This window comes from Zosterops lateralis, assembly GCF_965231275.1.
Source record: "Zosterops lateralis genome assembly, contig: SUPER_6_unloc_1, whole genome shotgun sequence".
Taxonomy (NCBI): domain Eukaryota; kingdom Metazoa; phylum Chordata; class Aves; order Passeriformes; family Zosteropidae; genus Zosterops; species Zosterops lateralis.
In genome coordinates, this window is record NW_028154616.1 from 2,788,933 (window position 1) to 2,803,267 (window position 14,335).

Consider the following 14,335-nt stretch of genomic DNA (forward strand, 5'->3'; position numbering starts at 1 on the left):
ATGTTGGGAGTTACTGGTATTTTTTGGAACTCAACCCACAGGAATATAAACAACGAAAGTGTAATAACTGAAAAGGGATGAAGATTAACGTATCCCAAAATTCTGACACCCTAGATTTTATGACTTTTTAATGCATTCCAAAACCTCCTCCAATTCCTTAACTCTTTACTGCTACTGGTCTCAGCTGGAAGCAGTGCTAAATCCTGTGGAGACTAAACAGGACACTGAGGGCAAGGACAAAGAAGAAGAAATGTTTCAGGTTGGCTCAAGCAGCAATCTCATCTGCAGGGAACTGGCATTGATACACGAGCTCCACCACTGCTCTTACCCCATCCTGTTAGAGGAATCCAGACTAAGGAACCAATTTTACCCAGCAAGCTCAATTTTAAAAAGACTTTAATCTTTTCTAAACGCAGATTATAGATCAACCCCCCAACAGTCCAACAGAAAATCCCCAGACGGATTTGTTACCCAAGTTCCTTCCCCATCCCCTGGTCAGAAGTCAAGAAGAGATTCACCACAAAACCAGAATAATTCAGAGCAACTCTAGGAACTTACTTGTAACTAGGTAGCTTCCCCTTGGTTTCTCGTACATAGGAAAGGTAACATTTCCATAAATCAATATGTAAAACCTTCATAAGGCAGCGCTGAAATAACTGTTTAATACATCAAGAAGATGTGATCAGGATTCCAGATACAGAAATCAGGTCTCTACTTTTAAAGCTATACAAAATGAATTTAAATAACCCTTGTAATTATGTGAATTATGTAATTATGAGATTTGTAAGAAAGAATAAGTTAAACTACTTGTTCTTTTGTTTAAAGCATCTCCATGCTATGCAAGGGAGCTGGAGAAAATTAAGCAGAGAAATCCCCCTGCACACTTCACTGATTAGAGCTTGGTAGCAACAAGAAGTCAATTTAGTGATACTTTTTATCTGTGTTTCAAATTCAATGACAGCTACAGCATCTATTCAATCTGATTTAGTCCAATCACAAGGTACTCATTCTTGCTATAGAGATATATTACATATATTAATATGACTCACCTTTTCCACTTTGTCATAATTTTTTGCTTTAATCTACAGGGAAGCAGAAAAAAAAATCACTTAAGAAACTATTTTAGAATAGTAGGAATATGTTCTTCATACAGTACTATAGCACTTGTACTTTGTTTGCCTAAACTAATTAACACCGAAACGCCACATAACATTGTGAAAATATAATTAAACATACAAAACTCATTTACTTTGTTGCAAAATTAGCAGGTTTTTTTTTATTTTTAATTCTACAATTCCAAAATGCAAGTACCAGTAGGCAAATTTGCTTTCTGGTTTGAACGCCGAGACTTAGCCTTTTATTTTGAGGAACCTGTTGCCTTCAGTGCAGATATAGATTTAGATACCAGAGCTTATACAGCATGATTTAGTAAATTAAGGGTAAAATGCTGTATTTACAAAATTACCAGGCTAATAAATGTATTATACTCAAATAGTTATTTCTCAAAGTGCACTTCGCTCCAATCTGCTGATGCTGAATAAGGGAATAATAGGAGAATAATAAGGGAACCACGGAGAATCTGCTTTTCCACAGCTGCCCCAGTCCTGGTGCTCCCTCCGCATGTCAGCAGCAGTTCTATTCATTCACACACACACCACACGGGCGGGGGGTGAAAGTGAGACCCCAGCTCACAGGCTGCCTTTCAGACAGCACCAAAGGAAAGCAGACACTGATGAGGAGGGCAGCGTGTGTTTGTCAGCTCCAGCTATGGTAGGCAATCTCTACAGACACACCCTGATGACACAAGGAAAATCAACAATGCCCTGAAGAGATGCCCTGAAATAAAGCACCTTTAATGAAATAAGGATTTGTTATGCTGTGTGGTGTTTTTGTAAAGCATCAAACTCCCCTTATAAATCTCACTGCTCTTTGTTTCCTTAAGAGGATTCCCATCCTTTGTTGTGGTGTGAAACACAAGCACCTCTCCATTTCCCCGAGGAGCACGGTGTAGGCAGCAAACAGCACCCTTTGCACCAGGGATTCATTATTTCATTTTCCATCCCTCCCCCTCTAAAGCACAGCAGAGTTTTTAATGGATGCATGAGGAGACACGGAGTGCAGGAGATCTAAAATAAGTACACCCCGCCTCCTGTTTCCTGAGAGTCTCTACTTCTGCAACACCCTGGGCCTGAGAGGCTTCAAAGAGCCATCCCCACTTCTCTCACTCCCAAAAAAGATCAGCTAAAAATGAGAGAATTGAAATAGTATTGAAAAAAACCCCTTTATTGGCACACAAGGCAGATTGGACCATTGTGTGTCTGTACCATACTTGAACTGGAGCAGTATCCCACCCAGGTTGAAAGAATTCCACACAATCCAGGATGGCAGGAAGGTAAACCTAATTGTGTCTTGCAGAGTCAAAAAAACCCCAAACAAACAAAAAAAACCCACCAAACAAACAAACAAACAACAACAACAAAAAAAACCAAACCCAGACATTTTTACTTCATCCTTTTTTGACAGTAATTTTTCAGGTCCCCCAGCACATCTCATAATATGCAAAGGATTCACTGAAGAGACAGAGCTCTCAGTCTATGCCTACCACACCCTGAAATCTCCTGCTATCCTTGGCTGAGTGGAAAATAACAAATGAATCTTGGTTTCTATGTCTTAGCACACAGGATAGCCACCTGCACGTTCTTTCCCTTGTACTTAACTTAAGTAAAACCTCCAACAGGACAGGCAGGATTAATTTTCTTTTTTAAACAGAGTGAGATAGGAGATAGTATGAATTATTTTATTAAAATCAAATAATTAAATCATGGCTTTGCCACTGACAAAAGGCATCACCCTCTAGTTATTCAGTAACAAGATGAAAAATAATTTTAAAGAGCTCAGAACAATAAGCTGTAAGCAGACAGGGCAAAAAATGAGTTTGCCTTCCAGGTGCAGCCAGGTAAACAGTGTCAGCAAGTTTAGTAGCTCCTGGCAGCACCGTCACCAGGCAACATCAAAGGATGGAGCACAAGGAATACGTATCAATTAGACTGCCTTGAAAAGAAAACTACTTTGCTAAGAAAAGAAGGTACATTCTTTATTTGCATGTGTTATGACTCAAAGCAAAATATTTTCTATGTGATTATCATATATATGAAAAGCTGCTGACCACATCTGGACTACAAGTCAGCCTTCTGCATTTGTTACATCCACACAAGTGGTCTGGGGTCTAAAAATTCAGAAATCTTGGTAATAGTGAAGTTAGGAGGTTGGCAAGCAGAAGGATTTGTTTAGAAAGAAAAGCAAAGCAACACTGACCAAGGTTTACTGGGTCTCTCAATGGAAAAGCATCTCTCCTGTAGGAATCTGTTTGCATTTCTTGGCTCACCACTCCCAAAAAAACACCCTGGACAGCCCTGGCTCAGGGAAGATCCACTCCAGCCAGGGCAGGTGCTGCCTCCAGGACCCACTATCACACATTCCCTGGTTTTCCTATGACAGACACTGCAACAGGCAGTGATGAGATGTGGGAAAGCATTAAGGAACTGACATTAATACTGTCATTTTGTCCATAAAAGACAAACATAAAGTCAATTATAAAGGTATTTACAGCAGTTTATCCTCCAATTCCTAAGGCTGCCAGGATTCCTATTGCGGCTGCTTTAATTCAAGGGGCAGGTCTGACCCTCACAGGCTGACACACAGAGTGGCTCCACCACAAATGCACCTCCTACTCAATGAGCTGAAAGATGCCCTCATTCCAAGGTAAAATCCATGTAATGAGTGTCTCCCCTCCACTGCTGAAGACCACACAAATACCACCCAGTCTGACCAGCTATGCTTGGACATTCCTGTAGCAAAACACACCTGAACCTGCCTTCCTCTGCCTGTGACAAGGAGAAATTCCACCTGTTTTGCTAGAAGAGTAACTTTAGATTTGATGCTCCAGTAAGAAATTTAAGTCAGTACTGTATTATCTTTGTAGAATATGAATTTGTAATATGAGGCAAATTTCTTTCCAGAATACACAGTATAATTCCATATAATGAGCTTCATAAACACTGAAGGGCAAAACTTAATCCATAAATTACACAGCACTTCACCCTTTTAAACAGACTTTTACAAAAGACACATGAATCACTTATGATTATGCAAGGCAAGTGATTTTACTAATCTAGAGACTTAATACTAGTTCTAGTCGTCTGGCAAACCCCATGCAACACAAGCCTAAATGCATTCTGGTTTATTTTAACCTTTTCAGCTTTCCTTCAAGCTCCTAAGGAAGCGCAGTTAGTATGTGATAATTAAGGACTAGCATGGCTTATTTCTCTAACCCAACTCAATTTTCTTTCTATCAACTGTTATTTTCCAAGGGAAAAAATACTTTCTCCAGCAGAAAATGTAATGTTCTCTTATTCACTGCCTCCATCTCTCCTGCTGGCGAGGAAGATCCCCTTGCTCTCTTTACTGCCCCCACTGCCCCTGCACTACTCTCCAAGGCTTTTTTAGACTTTTTTTGGACCTGAAGAGAAACACCCTGCATCCCTGAGAGTGCAGCAGCTGATGAGGCACAAACTGGGAGAGAAAGAAACACGACAGCCACATAGGTGTTACCTTTTTGAGGATTTTTCTAAAATCTAGTTTTGTTACAAACACTAAAAAGCCCTGCACCATCCTTAATGTTTGGTTTTTTTGTTTTTTTTTTAATGGCTACACATAATCTGTCTCACAGTACAAAATTACAACCAGAGTCTAAATATATGCATTTGGAAATATTGCTTTTGCTTGTTAACTGAAGGGACCTCATTGTGAAAGACCTATATTTATTGACATGGCTGGATATTAGATAAATAAAATTAACATTTTAAAAATAAAATCAGACTACACAGAATTTATCATCACTGAATCTTTTTTTTTTTTTAACGTCTTGACTGTTAGGGTGAAATAATCAACCCCCACTGCCAAGCACAGCGGGGTGCAATTTGGGTCTCCAGCAGAATAGAACTGTGGGTGCAACAAAACACATTCACATCTCTCTGTTTCCAAAGTACAGGCCGGGGACCACAGCAGTTCAAACTGTTCAGACCGCCTGAAAGGAATGGCGTTTCTGAAAGGATGGAGATGCTCATTCTCTGTTCTATCTCCAGCACATTCAGCCTTTTGCTGAGGCTCCCAGTCAGTGACTAAAGAATTGTGTGAGCACTTCAAGTGACAAACTCGTTTTCCTACAGGACAGGGAACAGCAATGGCCTTTGCAAACAGCAACCTGAGCTCTGCCCAAGCACATGAAATGCTGGAAAAGGCAGGGCTGGCACTGCACTTCCCCACAGTCAGTAACCCAAGGAGGTTGGACTATCACTGTCTAAATAAATATTTTATGTATGCTGAACAAAGCCTTTATTTCATTTGTGCCAGGTATTCCAAATCCTTTATTTAAAAACATTAGCATGTGATTGCAGATGCAATTTCTGTAATATATTGTTTTGCTACAATTTGGACCAGATAAGGCTTGAATTATTAGGTATTTCTGCTGTCTTCATTCAGAGTTTTAATATACCCGGTGAAAATACAGCTTTTATCTTGCTATTAATAAAGCCTGCAAGGAAGAGATAGAGTACACTGACCATGGGAAAACTCCTTTTCTCAAAAGGCAGCAAGATGAGATTCTACGTATTTTCATTCAGAACTGCAATTTTTCACATTCACCTGGTTATATGTTTAAATTTCAAAGTCTGCCACAAAATGGGATTTGAAAAGTTCCTTAAAATGATTCTAAATTAAATGCCTCTGACTACTATTTACAAGGATTATTTCTAGAGCTTCCAGAAGCATGGCATCAATCAAGTATTTCAGTTGGAAGGAATCTACCCTGATCACCCAGCCCCACTTCAGGGCTGACAAAAGGCTCAAGTATTTTCTTAAGGGCTCTGTCCAAATGACACTTAAACCCCACCAGACTCTGGGAATTGACCACCTCTCTGGGAAGTCTGTCCCAGTGTTCCACCATCTTCCTGGTCCCCATCATCTCTGAGCTGTCACATAAACTGTATTTATAGTTAGATACACTTTCATTTTGCTCACAGTATTTAAGAATAAAAAACTTTTACAGTAACTGAGAATTTTGGCTCTGCTAATGAAGCAAAGCTGCAGTTCTGTAAATCCAATTACCTGCACTAAAAAATAGTTGAATGGGCACTTACTGAACAGATAGTAAGAGAGATGACTTTTAATAGCAAAATTCTGAGCCACATTACCATTTTCAACAGAAAAAAGTTGGTCATGTCTACAGGAAAAATGATAATTAGGAAATGAAAGGCAGCAATTTTCGTAAGGAGGTGAGTGGTAGGAAATGGAGACAGGGCAGGGGCAGAGACAAAGAGCCACTGCATGAATGGGCAGTAATATGCAAGACTGCTCCTCACTCTCTTAACTTCTTGAAAATTGTCATTACAGCCTCATCACCCCAAGCCTTTAATAAAACCTGCAACAGCCTTCAGAAACAATTAACCAAAGCATATCAGGTTAACACACTCTACCAAACATCTCTCCTTTCAGAGGCAGCATCCTGGAGAATCTCTGCCTAAACATCTCCCCCACTGACTAATTGCAAAAATTAGACTGAAGGCCTGAAAAGGTTATTTCTGAAACTGCAAACATAAAACTAGATTTATCTGGAAGTCTGGGAAAGAAAGGAAACCAGCTGCACTGACCTGAGGGTGAGGGTGAGGGAGCAACTCAGAGCAGAAGGCTTCGGGAAAGGGTGCAAGAGAAGAACTTATGAAATGCCCCTCTGCAGAGAGAGTGATATTCTCCAGTTAAACTGTTAAGAGTCACTCTTAATAGAAAAACTATGTGAACAAGTAATTACAAATTTAAAAAAATCTGCAACTGGAAAATGTCTTTTAGTTTAATCTATTAGACTGAAAGACCCAGTACCTTTAATTTGCAGATGCATCAGGAGAAGAATCAATCCATACAAATACTTGAATAGAAAATGCTTAGGTGTGAGCAAACTGCATTCCAAAAGTGCAGGAATACGAGGCCTGAGAATATGGACAACCTGTCTTGTTACTTACAGTAAACATTGATCTAGAAGTGATGAAGGATTAGTCCACTGCAGTAAATAAACTTTGCTACTAATAATATAGTTTGGAATATAAAAGAACTACGTACCCCATCTACTTCCTAAATACCTACTCCAGTGTAAAGAACAAACACTTCACTAACAAATAAGAACTCAGAGACAGAGCTACTCAAAATAACAACTGTGCTTCCATTTACACCTGAGTGCAATTTGATTAATTTTCACAAATAGACAAATCTGTAGGAGTAGCATCTGCCTCTACCCCCTTATAAAAATGCTGGCCTGCAGGGAGGGCCTTCCTTCATGTTAGTATTTTGAAAAGAATGCACAGTTCTCAGGCACCACTCTCAAGAGACTAGACAGAGGGTGTACAGAGAAATATTTATTTACAGGCAGCCTTAAAAAAAACCACCTGTGGCGACAAAACTCTTTAGTGATGTTTCTGATTGGAGAAGGATTCTGAATTGCAATCACTGATTCACTCTCTACTTCATTTATTGTGGACATCAAATACATCTCTTTTGTTTTTAATCTGATTGCAAAAAAACCACAATTTCTCATGTGTCTTTTCTCTTTCTTCCTATCTACAGCATTGCACTGAAGTTGTATCTTCTCATTTTGCTTTGGAGTTTTACTTTCTTTCCAGAACACACTTTCATTAAACAAAACCCCAAACACACTCCCCACCACAATGTGCAGTTATGCTTAAACACCAAACCCAGCGGTTATTCACTTGCACTGCTATTCTTCCTGACTGAGCCCCATGATTGCAAACATCTCACAGATTAGCAGTGAAGCAGCAAAAGCAGCCCTTTTAACTCATGAAGAAAAGCACATTCTGTGCTGTTGAAAACAAAAAGACAGAGTCATTTCTCTGTTACTTTACCACCCTACAGCTCTGACATTTAAAAACTGCCCAGAAACTGGGGGTGAAGAAGAGAACTGCTCCATGTCTATGTTTCCTTTTCCTGTGAGTCTACTGAACTGGCTGTTCTTTGATGAAGATCCCAGATTTACAGCTCACATAAGTACTGCCACCTTTTTTTCCTTGCTCTGTCTCTACCAATTCTTCAATATGTTCTCCAGCTCGGTAAAACCATCACCTTTTTTATTCAGGCAATTTGCCCATTATGAAATGGAATGTAATATTAGCAGTATGAAGGAATTTACAAATGCTAAGCACCCACTACGTTCTAGCCACATTCTACTTCATAACCAGATTCTCAATCTCATTTTAACAAAAAGTCAATTTTCAACATGCCTCGTGGCTTGTAATTTCTTCTTCAATTTCACACACCCTTTAAGCCACAGCAGAAAACACCACCCCACCACATTCACATCCCTGCAAACTCGCCTCCTTCCCAACTTTGGCATTTTGGTTTTTCCTATGTGGTTTAGTTCACTTCTGCTTCTCATTCCTCTCTCAATGTCTCCTGTACTTCACAGAAGCAGTGACATGTTCTAGGATGTGTTTTTGGATAGCTAACGTTCACAGGTCTATTGGGATCCTTTGCAGTTCTTAGGAAGTATGCAAAGTAGCAGTGATTTTCCTCCTGGAATTAACTTTTTATCATTTAACTCTCAAATTATAGAACTCAAAAGCACATACAGCACCCATGGATTGCAAAATAATCTCTAACATGACAAAATGCAATGAGATAAATTAAAGATTTGCAGTCTTATCTGCTGGCCAGATCACTGAAGTTAAAAAGTTACATTAAGAGGGAAGCTAAAGCCAAGGTATTTGGCCCATCTCACTGGGCTAGAGATCCCTAATTTGTAAGATCAGACAAATTACATCATTTGTCTACTTCAGCTGCCTTTCAGAAGAGAACAGTCCCTCAGCAGGGCCAACGGAATTGGACACAGGCACTCCTCTAATGCTTTTTTCAGCTGATTTAATAAGGTAACAGGCACCAGTGACTATTATCTGAGGAGCACAGACCCACTGCAGTCTGCCAGTGCCATAGGCTCTACCCCATCACCCAAGCTGGAAATTCCTCACAACACTCAGACCTAAAAAAAAGGCAGGGATCAGACCACTGCAACATTACATGGAATAAAGGGTATGTCAGGAATCCCCACCTAGGAGGAAAAAACCCAATTGTTCCACTACACAGATCTTACAGCTTACAAGACTCTGACTCTATGATTTAATTTATTAAGACTCTTAACTCTGAAATCGTTGTGTGTTTTCGCATCACCATTACAGTAATGTACAGCTATTTTAAAAAATCTTTCCTGCTTTCCTATTGCTATCCTCAAATCCTTTAAGAAAGTGGCAGTTTACTATGCCTTTTGAGGTTACAGCTGGGGAAAATGTGGTGTTTGAGGGGGCACTGAGTTCCCCATTAGGTTTATAGTTTTATAATTTCTCACTATACTCATCACATGCCTACAGTTTTGACACATTCTGTTCAGAAGAGAAGGATTTGCATAAAAGGGCAGGGAAGAGTAAGTTTGATAAGTGTATTTTTGCCAAACTGTCAATTACAGTATTTCAGAGAATTTGCTTTAGTAAAATATGGCTATCAAATAAGAATCATTTTTATGGAAGAAATCTCTGTTCATTCGCCAAACACATGTTAAAAGTACACCTGAGCAATTTAAAATTTCTTAAAGAGATCCCTGAATACCAAAACTGGAAAAAACTACACATCTGTAAGGCAGCCTCCACAGTGACTTAGCAAAAAGGGCTGATAGCCCAAATGAAAATATCTTAAGACCAGAAAGAATTGCTGCCCTTTTCAGTGGTCAAATTCATTCAGTGGCCATGCATTAATGGGTCACATTTTCTAGCATGGAACTGGTCTCATAAAGACTCTCCCCAGTGAAGCCAGCCAATTCTCCCAAGGAAAAGGAATACAGGTTATTCAAAGAGTAAAAAATGGTACTAGAAGATGTAATTATACCATACAGCATAATCTTCTTATTCTTCTAACAGCACAAGACCAGCTTGGCCCGTTAGCAGAGAACAAATTGTTCTTAATATTTTGCCTCTGTTCTTAGAACATAAAGAGCAATTTTCCAATAACTTGTAGCAGAAATGGCTCAGAGAATGGTTCTCAAACCCCCAAGACTAACCATCAGCCTCCAAAAGTGCCTAAGGGCTCTCATGTCTGACCACACAAGCCAGCTGTCTCATCGCAGGAAACCATAAATCAGAAATCTCCAAGGTAACAGTGCAGAATAATGCTCAGGTGCAAATAATTCTCTGCAACTGCATCCCAGCATCAATTTGCAGCTGACAAAATGCTGTATATTGTATACTGCATTACAAAATAAACCCTACCAAAGGTGACCCACTAAACCCAACCCAAGCACACTTCAGCTGCAGTGCTATGAAAAGAATCTTTAAAGGAAGGGATATGGCTCCTGGCTTTGCCATGGATTTCCTATGAAATCATTCAAGAAACATGATTATGTCAATCATTTACCCAACTAGTATAATAATCTGCCTCAGATGATGACTGAGCTGCTTTTGGTTTACATTAATGAAGCATTCCTGCTGAAGTTCAGGGAAATTATTTTTCTAATATAGGCAGCTCCCCTCATCAAAAATCTTTCACAGGTCTATCAGAAATCAAGGAAATTCCCCCGTGTGTTTTTTGAGAATGCGTATTCTTAATCATAGTTACCAAGAAATCTCATCTGTAATAATAAATTAATATTAGAAAAGGAAAGACCTTATCTGAAGAGTCAATCACAGCAGATTAAATACTCAGATTTCTGTAGTTTGGCCAAGAAAACAGAATTCACTATAGAAATAGCATTCAGTGGTAAAATAGCTTCCTTCAAGAGAGTAGTTTTATTGCAGGGTCTCCTCAATATCTAGTTACCACATCTGGACTGATCACCAACAACCCCATCTGAAACCACAAGAACAATGTCAATCTCTTTAGTAAAAACCTGATCCAAAAACTTTTTATGGCTAGGTTCTGCATAACTGCTCTGGACACTCTTTGCAGAATAGTTGGAGTGTAATTACTACCCTAGCTAATGAGACTGCTTGTATTACAAACCCCTCAAGCTTCTATAATATTTAAATGCTACACTGCTTTTTCCCTTAAACACTGTACAAGTAGAGTTTTTTAAGTGGGTTCCTCTTCTCCAACCCTAAATTTCAGCTTCATGCCCTCAAAAGTTAAAGCTAAGCCTGCTCAACTTCCATCCATGAGAATAGGCCTTTAATTCAAAAAACAGGATCAAGACAAAAATATTTGTATAGCTACTTTTAATTCTGTGAGTTCATGTTATTGCTCAGAAAACTTAATAAGGGACTTCACACTTGAAACAATTGGCTACATAGAGATGCACTGAAGTTGAAAAATAAAACTACAGATCACACATTCCCATGCTTTAGAAATGAAATGTAGGTGACATTGTCACTGAAAGGTGAGAGGGGTCAGCTCTACATTGAAGTCTTTCAATTTTACAGGTCAACTCAAAATGATTAACACTTTATGTGAGGTTGGTTCCTGTTTGTTTGTGTTGGTTCCTGGCTTTTTCTATACAGTCTGTGCTATCAGAATTTTAAGATTAAAACCCACATAAGTCAGCTGCACTTCTAAGACAAAGGAGTTGTAAAGGCAATTCATTATGTTGTCTCTATCTGAAATTCACTGCTGTTGGTTGAGCAGAGAGTAGAGCTGCTCTGATGGCAGATTTCAGTACAACACTCACGTGCTAACATTCATTTCCCATGCAGCCGAGGTAGGTGCATTTGCAGCTTATTTCACCTCTTAGGAGGAAGATTAAAAAAAAGGCAGTACAGAAACTCACAGCCCTTGTAGACTAAACAAGAGAGAGATAAAACACAACTGACCTCCCAGTTTCCTCCCATCCATACCCCTCTCAGTACATTGAGAAGAAACACCAGGAGTGTTAGGGTGACTAGTATTTAAGCTAAACATTCTGACTTTGGAGTCATGAAAAGAAACTGGCACAGGTAAACCCCCAGCCCTGCCAAAGGAAGGTCAGCCTTGACCCACATGCTAGAAAGAACACCTGCTAACTGACCAGAAATGTGCTACCAAGTGCTGGCCATGCAAAATGAGACACATCATAGAGAACTGCTGTTTTGAGACAGCAGACATTTCCTCAGTTAGATACTTCTCTCCCCTACCCCTCTAACCAAGCATTTTGGGTCTTTTCTGCTATATCTGACCATTCAGAGGCCCATGGTAAAGTGTTCTAAAACTTTCTGCAGAAAAGAGTAGATGGACAGCAGGCAAGTATTTGATTCAGACAGTCAGGACTCGACTTTGACTCCTAGGCTGGGTGCACTAGTATGTAAATACAAAATACATTCAGACAGCACTTGCACTACAGAATGCTGCAAATGCCTGCAAAAAGACAATTAAAGCATAATGTTAAAAATGGCATGTAGGCTCCCAGCCAATTTAATTTTCATAGAGGCACATGAGGGATCTCAGAAATCCTAAGACAGCTCTTTTTTTCTTCTATTTTGCTGCTTTAAGCTAGGATGCCAAGAGCAGGTCTAATACAAAAATACCAAGCCCAAGACAACACCAAAGCACTCTGTTAAAAGTGACACCTAACAAACACAGCAGCTTAAATGATAATCTCCAGCACTGGCAGGAAATATTTTGCTAAGTACAAAACAGAGACCTGCTACCAAAACATCATGTAAGCCCTCTAAATTGAGAAGGTGCAGCTCCCAGCAAGGCAGCCAAGGTTCCCAAGAAAAGCTATGGATCTCCCCCACGTCCAAACTTCAGCCCAGCTTTGGAAGAGAATAGTGCTTGGCAACAATGCTTGGCTGGGTTTGGGCACATGTTCTCATGGTGACCCAGCAGGCTTAAAACATCCCCTCTGAGGGCTCAGCAACACCGTGAGGCACCACCACAAAACCTCTGTGAGTGACTGAGTCAGCCAGCACTTGAGGAGAGAACTGGCTCCCAGTACTGACTGCAGGAGAAATCTCTGCTCGCAGGTGAAAACCAGCATTTTCTGGACAGTTACAGCAGCTCGGGCAGCCTAGGAGGCAAACACAGGTACCACCACAGAGCTCAGGCAGCTGCAGTAACTCAGCAGTTGCTTGACACTTCCAGGCATTAGAGGCACAAAGGTGCACTCCAGGAGCAGTGAAAAATGTCTGACTGTGAAGATTGTGCAGAAATGACAGACAGCTATGAGTCTAATGACACTTCCTCAGTGCAGAGTCTTCATTTGACCCAGACAAAAGATCAACCAGAATTATCTGCAAACACCAGTACTTTTCTCATTGGCAAATTAAAAAACCCACAGCTGACCTTATTCACAAATTTTCTAGGGGCAAACTCAAATTTTAGGAACATCAGTAAAATGACAAATAAATATGTTTTATCTAACTTTGTGCCTTTTTTCCTTTTTAAGTACCTGATAATGCAACAGTAATTTCTTTTAACAGCCAATAAATACTACTAGCACAAAACTTACCTCCATCTGCTTAGTGCCAGAAAAATATTCCTGAATTCAAGTTTGTCAGCTAAGTTTACTTCCCTTTTAATACCCATCCTGTACACATACAAACAAAACTATGTGCTTTTGCTTATTAATCTGAAACTGAATTCCCCCCCAAGAAAGTGAGGCCTGAATTAAGTTTAGTCACATCTTATGTGGGAGAAGTTCAAGTTTTATCCTTTAATAAATCACACAGTCTGTTTCCTGCTCAGGCTTACAAGCACTGATATTTTATCAAGAGCAAATACTGTGGAATACTCTGAGGTGCTTGCCCATCCTGCTCAAGCACTTCTGTGCAGAATTTCAGTCCAGCTGAATTTGTTACCATTTCCCTGGGGAATGGTAACTGGTGGACAACAGTCACGGGCAAGTTAAGGTACCAGGGCATTAATTCCTTTCTTAGGGAGTGGAGTAGGGATGGGGACCCTGCTCTGCATTCAGCTTGCACCCACTACTTTAAAAGTGCATTTTTACAAAGAAAACCTTAAATAGCTAATAGGGCTTCCCAGGGCTCATATGTGTGTTTTCAGACATTTATCCCTGTCTGCTTACAACCAGTCCATTTGAACTTTACATTCTTTATTATAAATGAACTGTACTTTTTCCTAGTCACTTTTTATCCAGCTATCAGCCATCATCACATGGAGTAACAGTATCTATCCTGCACAATCCTGCAATTAGGCAGAATTTAAAATTCCCAAAGCCACAGTCAGTCAGAACCAGAATGACAAAAACTCCCCCAGTGAAATGAAACTTGCTAGACTAAGGATCTCAGTGTAGGGCCTGCTG

General features: G+C 39.8%; 1 protein-coding gene across 1 annotated transcript in view; it reads right to left on the bottom strand.

Moving 5' to 3' along the window:
* The window catches only part of CSTF3 (cleavage stimulation factor subunit 3), a 49,641-nt gene that overhangs the window by 17,294 nt on the left and 18,012 nt on the right, over positions 1 to 14,335 (bottom strand). Inside the window, exons 4-5 of the mRNA XM_083885354.1 lie at positions 1,050 to 1,082; positions 559 to 656 (exon numbers count right to left, since the gene is read on the bottom strand). Coding sequence (XP_083741480.1) covers positions 559 to 656; positions 1,050 to 1,082 — 131 coding nt within the window. The remainder of the gene's footprint in view (positions 1 to 558; positions 657 to 1,049; positions 1,083 to 14,335) is intronic.